Source organism: Argopecten irradians, chromosome 9 (genome assembly GCF_041381155.1).
Source record: "Argopecten irradians isolate NY chromosome 9, Ai_NY, whole genome shotgun sequence".
Taxonomy (NCBI): domain Eukaryota; kingdom Metazoa; phylum Mollusca; class Bivalvia; order Pectinida; family Pectinidae; genus Argopecten; species Argopecten irradians.
The window spans coordinates 22,136,255-22,143,901 of record NC_091142.1 but is presented as its reverse complement, the minus strand read 5'-3'; the positions used below and the strand labels follow the sequence as shown (position 1 = coordinate 22,143,901).

Below are 7,647 nucleotides of genomic sequence, written 5' to 3'. Positions count from 1 at the left end.
CAAAAATATAGTAAAGATTATGTCGCATATTATGATAAATATATATGTTATTCACTTGTAAATACGCATTGATTAACTTTAATCGCACAATATTTTGTAATAAAACGTAAAATTGTAGTGATTTTGTTGATTTTTTAATGACTAATTCAATCACCAATGATATTTTAAGATTACGGTTTACATTTATGTGCATCCGTATTTTTACAGCATTGACCCGATTCGGATTCCTAATCTGGGTCGTTTTTCAGCTTAGACTACTTCCGCATCCGGGTACTTGCAGCAGAGAGAAATGTTTGGGTGTCATGGAAGGTGGAGATGGCAGATATATGTGCAGATATTAAGTTAACTTACTTCAAATTGGAATGCAGGTGAGCATGGTGGTCACTTTCTATGATAGTTGTGTATTTCTTCAACCGCTGCAGGAAAAATGACGTGGTAACATTCGCGAAACTTGTTTATATACAGAGTTTGATGCATGTGGGTACCCGATAATTTTGTGGCGCACGTGCGACTTTGTGTATTTGACACGTCGACAAACATATTGTTTCCGAATAGCTGAAATGAGCTATTGATAGTAGCTGTTATGAGCTAGAGTAGCTGATATCAGCTATATAGCTGAATATGGCAGATTTCCCCAACCTGCAGATTGTCCGTTTTGCTAGCCACCTACGTCGCAATTATGGGGTTATGTTCGTGTTGATTTGTGACATATTCAAACGCCCGAACCCTAGAGGCATGCATCCCCATGTATATGAAACTCGCAGAGAGGAGACCAATACTGACATTTTTAAATTAGTACAGTTTTGTGAAGGTTTACTGATGTGGCGTCACAAGCGCATGCATGAAAGCCCACACGATTTGTTTTTACCTGACGGATGCCATCTTAACTCACTAGGCACTTCTAAGTTTTATCGGAACCTAAGACTGGCCATTAAACATGCATGTTCCAAATGTATGGCTCATAGTGAGGGTAGGTTTTAGCTTATTATAAGCGGTGATTATTAATGTTCAAATTTTTACACAGAGTCCAGCTTTATATCTGGCCTTTGGCTTGATATTTAATTTATAAGTTATTAATTCTTTAGCTTTTGATTGAATCTGATATCTCAGTTCAGTCAAACTGTGACAGGTTAATTAAATACCAGTTACAGCTTCACACTGGTTTGATAATTCAGTACAGTACAGCTACATGACTGGTTATATTTTATAATTTATAATATTTCAGTACAGCCCAGCTATGACTGGTTATTATATATTTCAGTACAGCCCAGCTATGACTGGTTATTATATTCAGTACAGCCCAGCTATGACTGGTTGTTATATTCAGTACAGCCCAGCTATGACTGGTTATTACATTTTAGTACAGCCCAGCTATGACTGGTTATTACATTTTAGTACAGCCCAGCTATGACTGGTTATTATATATTTCAGTACAGCCCAGCTATGACTGGTTATTATATTCAGTACAGCCCAGCTATGACTGGTTGTTATATTCAGTACAGCCCAGCTATGACTGGTTATTACATTTTAGTACAGCCCAGCTATGACTGGTTATTACATTTTAGTACAGCCCAGCTATGACTGGTTATTATATATTTCAGTACAGCCCAGCTATGACTGGTTATTATATTCAGTACAGCCCAGCTATGACTGGTTGTTATATTCAGTACAGCCCAGCTATGACTGGTTATTATATATTTCAGTACAGCCCAGCTATGACTGGTTATTATATTCAGTACAGCCCAGCTATGACTGGTTATTACATTTTAGTACAGCCCAGCTATGACTGGTTATTACATTTTAGTACAGCCCAGCTATGACTGGTTATTATATATTTCAGTACAGCCCAGCTATGACTGGTTATTATATTCAGTACAGCCCAGCTATGACTGGTTGTTATATTCAGTACAGCCCAGCTATGACTGGTTATTATATATTTCAGTACAGCCCAGCTATGACTGGTTATTATATTCAGTACAGCCCAGCTATGACTGGTTATTACATTTTAGTACAGCCCAGCTATGCCTGGTTGTTATTATTATATAATTTAGTACAGCCCAGATATGTCTGGCTACGTGGGTTTTATACACATATATCCAATATATATGACCTTTTTGTATGCTGGTCTTCTTTTTCATTATACAGTGTCCAATTAATATGGCATCCAGGCCTAAGTCTACCAGCACCAGGGCAACTCGGAAACGCAAAGCACCCACAAGCTCGTCTCCAGTGCCCATTATAAGCGTACCAGCCCAGGAAGACTCTGCAGGAGCCATTCCAGCAGCTACCATTTCCGCTATTACAAAAACTGTCACTGCAGCGGTTTTGGAGGAGCTCCGAAAGCCACCTGTCCCCTTGACCTTATCATCATGTGAACCAGCTGCTGCAGCAGGGAGCTCAGCAACACAGGCCCGCGATGCGACAGCTATGATACATCCGAACACTTCCGGCGATCATGGACATACGGAGACAGGTGCTAATTTTGATACGAACTCTTATATACCTAACAGTAACAGTAGTGTGTTTGTACCTGATATGCCATTTGTCAAGCCACCACAGATATCATGCCGTCCATTACATCAAAAAGTTGCTCCAAAATTAAGGCAAAAAATATGGGATGGGGAATTCTTGGACCTATCACAAATTTTGGACGAGCAAACTGCTCCAAAGTACACTTTACAATTGGACGACTCTGGTAGTGTTGGCTTGACTCAGGCAAACCAGAAAAAGTTTTTAAATATAGAAAGATGGACAGATGCAAACCAGAAAAAGCATCCTTTCCTCTGTTTATAGACAGAAATATCCAGAGGCCACTGAGGGTTTGGCTACTTACCAACATGTGGTTCGGAATATTGCGAAAGCCGGTGGTGCCTGGTATACGTACGATACTAGTTTTCGCCGTCTCAAGCAAACAGCCATAGATATGGATTGGGGCTCTTTAGAGCAAGAGCTATACTGTATGGCTATGACAGCATCAAAGTCAAAACCCCAATCATCCAATCGAAAACAAACATTCCCTTCATCTTCCCCGCATACATCAGGGAATCATTCTTTTCGTTCCAATCCAGGAACCTGCTTTCGATTTAACAAGGGAGCACACTGTGGGGGCTGCTCCTTTTCCCACGTCTGTGGAAAATGTGGTGGCAAACACCCTCAGTTCAAATGTTCCGAAAAACCTAAACCAACCACAGCTTCATCCTCCTAACTCTAGAATATGTTCTTCAGTGACAACACCTATAAATGTTGATGAACTTAGAGAGTATTTACAAGGCTACAGTTCAGATAAATTGTCATACCTTAAGCTTATTCAGGGTTTTACAAATGGGTTTCATTTACATTTTCAAGGTGAACGGCGGCCACAAAATAGTCCTAATTTACAATCAGCTTTAACTAATCCTAACATCGTTCAAAATAAGATTGATAAGGAAGTCGAACTGGGGCGAGTTAAGTGTCCTTTTCCAACTATCCCTTTAAAAAATTTGAAATTATCTCCCTGGGCTTAGTTCCTAAGAAAGCACTAGGCGAATTTAGATTAATTCACCACCTGTCTTACCCTCGCAATGGGTCACATTCACATTCTGTAAATAGCGGTATTCTCTCTGAATCTTCAGAAGTCCATTATGCTGGCATAGAAGACGCAATATCACATGTGAAGCAGTGTGGGTCAGGATGTTTCATGGCAAAAACTAATATTAAATTGGCCTTTAGAATTATACCAGTTCATCAATTGGATCATGAATTGCTGGGTTTTTCTTTCAATAATCAGTACTATTATGACACTTGCTTACCTATGGGTTGTTCTACATCTTGTAAAATTTTTGAAGCGTTTAGTACTGCTCTAGAGTGGATAGCTGTCACTAAGTTAAAATGTAATCATGTTATACATATTTTGGATGACTTCATGTTTGTAGAGGAGTCACATGACTTAGCAGAATCTGCTTTACAAAGGTTCATTTGGATGTGTAATGATATAGGAGTTCCCATAGCTGTAGAGAAAACTTTCCCGCCTAGCCAAAAAATGTCGTTTGTCGGTATAGCACTTGATAGTGTAACTTCTACAGCTTCACTACCATCAGATAAAGTTGATAAGTCTATCATAGCTATACAATCTTTACTCAACAAGTCAAAATGCTCGCTGAAAGACTTACAATCTCTGATAGGTTTACTCAACTTTGCATGCTCTGTGGTTGTACCTGGTCGTCCCTTCCTTCGACGTCTCATTAATTTAACTATTGGAGTTTTTGAACCCTTTCATCACATTCGTATTACATTAGAAGCAAAGGATGATTTACGAGTGTGGTTACAGTTTCTCCAAGAGTATAATGGGCGCATAATTTTCATAGAGGAAAAATTCCTGTCCAATCACACCTTACAGTTGTATACAGATGCTTCTTCTACTATTGGTTATGGAGCTGTTTTCAAAAATAGTTGGCTGTATGGCGTTTTTCCTAAGTCATTTAGAAAGTTTAATATCTCAGTGCTCGAGTTTTACCCTATTTTACTAGCTGTGTATACCTGGGGTCACCTCTGGGCTAATCATTCCATCATCTTCTTCACTGACAATGAAGCACTCGTATCGGTCATTAACAAACAAACTAGTAAGGAGGAAACACTCTTAAAAATGGTCAGATGTTTAGTTCTAAAATGTCTACAACTTAATTTGAATTTTAGATGTAGACATGTTGTTGGAAAACGCAACATCCTTGCTGATTCCCTTTCTCGGTTACAGATTGCCAAGTTCAAGACTCTCGCCCAACAGGCGGATGTTCTTCCAACAGAAGTTCCCAACCACTTGGTACCACACAACTTCTTCCAGTCATTGAACATCTACTGACAGCTTCCCTGGCACCATCAAGTCGCAATATTTATGATAGAGCTCTGAAATACTTTCAAGAGTTTGCTGTAGCAAGTCAATTTGACCCTTTTAGTCAACACCTTTGCCCATCTCATATTTCACTTTTCGTTGCTCATTTGTATTATCACAAGTTTTCACCTAGAACTATTTCTACATATTTGTCTGCTATTGCCTATGTTCATAAATTATTGCATAGATCTGATCCAACAGCATCCTTCCTGGTTAAGAAAGTAGTTGCTGGTGCGTATCGCTTAGCTCCTTCCATTGATATGAGATTGCCCATTACTGTACCAATATTAGACCGTCTCATACAGGCAGTAGTTCATACAGCCACAACAGCATACTACCGTGTCCTCTTCCAAGCAATGTTTTTATTTGCTTTCAATACTTTTGCACGCGTAGGTGAAATCACAATGACTGGCAATAATCAGAACAATTTACTGCTTTCTGATGTTCAGCTGGAACAATCTAGTTCTGGTCTTGTTATTAATGTGTTTTTTAGTCGCTTTAAACACAATCTCAACAATGCTCGACACAAAATCAGTTTTGGCCATGGACCACAAAATCATCTGCTGCTAAAAGCTTTGCATGATTATTTACTTTTAAGGGGATCAAATTCAGGCCCCCTGTTTGTTATTCCTGGCAACACCCCAGTCCCCCGCCCCCTTTTTGACAGACAGTTACACAGATGTCTAGCTTTTTGTAAGTTAGATAGTACATGTTATAAAGGCCATAGCTTTAGGATCGGGGCGCATCCTATGCTGCAGAACAAGGCTATTCTGATGCCAAAATTTGTTCTATGGGGAGATGGCATTCATCAGCCTTCCGGAAATACATTAGGGCAAATTCAGTGATGTAGTTATATCATTTTCACTTACTATGTGTTGTTTTTATATGTTTTTTTTAATATGCACAGTATTTCTTCTTGTACAAGTAATATAGTGTACATGGGATAGCTTGCTTGGGCCGGCTTCCTCATTTATACATTTTTTCCATGTGGTTTAGTTTTTCTACTAAATAAATTTTTGTGTATTTTTAACATTTTCCTGTTTAGGAAAGCTTGCTTGGGCCGGCTTCCTTGTTCACATAAACGTATAGGTATTAGTTTGATTGCAAAGATATTTGGCAATATAAATCTTATCATGGTTGACTTTAAATGTTTTTGTACATAGCCTAATATGTGTTTTTTGATTTAGTAATCTTGACAGGAACTTGCTTGAGCCAGTTTCCTGGATTTACTGTACCTTCATAATTTTAGTTTATGGTTTCTTTAGATATATATTAGCACCTGTCTCCAAACAACAAATTATGGTCAATGCAGTATAGGAATTCAGGGACTGCGTATTTGATGAATTCCGTCAGCTAACTTGAACATTCAGAAATCCAAATACATATTATGGAAATCTCCGAATGTGGACCATGAGGAAGATATATGTGATCAAAGTGTTGATATAATAGTGAAGAACTTGTGTATTTATCTTGCCATGCTTGGGCTTGGCAAGATATATTAGTGGGAACAATTTTATTTCAGCTGATATTAATTTTATTATTGAGTCCTTTTTTGAACAAAACACATTGAATGTTAATATACTCCACTTTAAAAACCTTGAACTGTTTCTTTTATTTACTTGAATGTGTTTTAAAGTGAACTTTGTGTGGTTGGGGAGGGGGGGGAGTTAAAAATCCTCTTTGAGATATTTTTAACTTTGTGGCCGTGTTCTATCGAACCCCCACCTTAATATCAATATTGAGATGTTCTAGATTATGTTATGTTTCATAATCTTTTAACATAATTCTATAAAACTGAATTATGTGTCAATTTGTTTGCATAGTGTCAATTTGTTTGCATTATATTACTTTGATATGAGTTTTATATAATTTTATAATAAATATGTCACCTTATGGTGGCCATTTTCAATTCATTTAACTCTTGTTTTCTGTATGTGGAGTGTGTGCATAAATGCAAGCTATACGTATAGCTAATTTTATGTACTGACACATATAGAAGTAATTGTGTACAATTTAAGTAGGAGTTGTTCCCCTTTGCTTGACTGTCCCTTATTTGGGGTACCGTATGACGTCACCCTTTTGTAAAAGAATCTGATTGGCTAAGCCATTAGCCCTTCATCTAAGAAAAATTTTCACGGGCGCCATATTGGCATACATTTTGTGCAACATTTTATTGATAATAACTCAACAAATTGCCAAAAAACCCACCCTTTGTATACCCGCCCAATTTTATTATTTTAGTTCCTATTTGAGATTTTTTCATATTTTTTGGCCCTGTTCTATCGAACCCCCACCTTAATATCAATATTGAGATGTTCTAGATTATGTTATGTTTTCATAATCTTTTAACATAATTCTATAAAACTGAATTATGTGTCAATTTGTTTGCATAGTGTCAATTTGTTTGCATAATATTTGTTTTATTACTTTGATATGAGTTTTATATAATTTTATAATAAATATGTCACCTTATGGTGGCCATTTTCAATTCATTTAAACTCTTTGTTTTCTGTATGTGGAGTGTGCATAAATTGGATTATTTGGTCCTGACATGTATTTTGTTTTCTATTGTGGTCATTTTGATACCTTATTTGTCTACTTTAGTTAAAAATGTCAATGTTATGACTATTCTTCTTGATGACGTCATAACCTGGAACTTATACGATGTTAATATTGGTTTTTTGTTATTTTTTTGCTTAAACTGATTGATAAGTGGTCAAAAAACTTGTTAGAAATAATAGTTTGCTGTTGGGAAACATTTTTGCTGCGTCAACCCAAATATG

General features: G+C 37.2%; 1 protein-coding gene across 1 annotated transcript; it reads left to right on the top strand.

The window, feature by feature from the left end:
* The first annotated feature begins 657 nt into the window (after window positions 1-657).
* Window positions 658-5,939, top strand: LOC138331787 (uncharacterized). The gene is made up of 3 exons (XM_069279557.1): window positions 658-970; window positions 2,146-2,473; window positions 4,730-5,939. Exons 1-3 carry the CDS (start codon window positions 938-940, stop codon window positions 5,707-5,709), a joined length of 1,341 nt encoding a protein of 446 aa, XP_069135658.1. The 5' UTR covers window positions 658-937; the 3' UTR covers window positions 5,710-5,939.
* The last annotated feature ends 1,708 nt before the right edge of the window (window positions 5,940-7,647 follow it).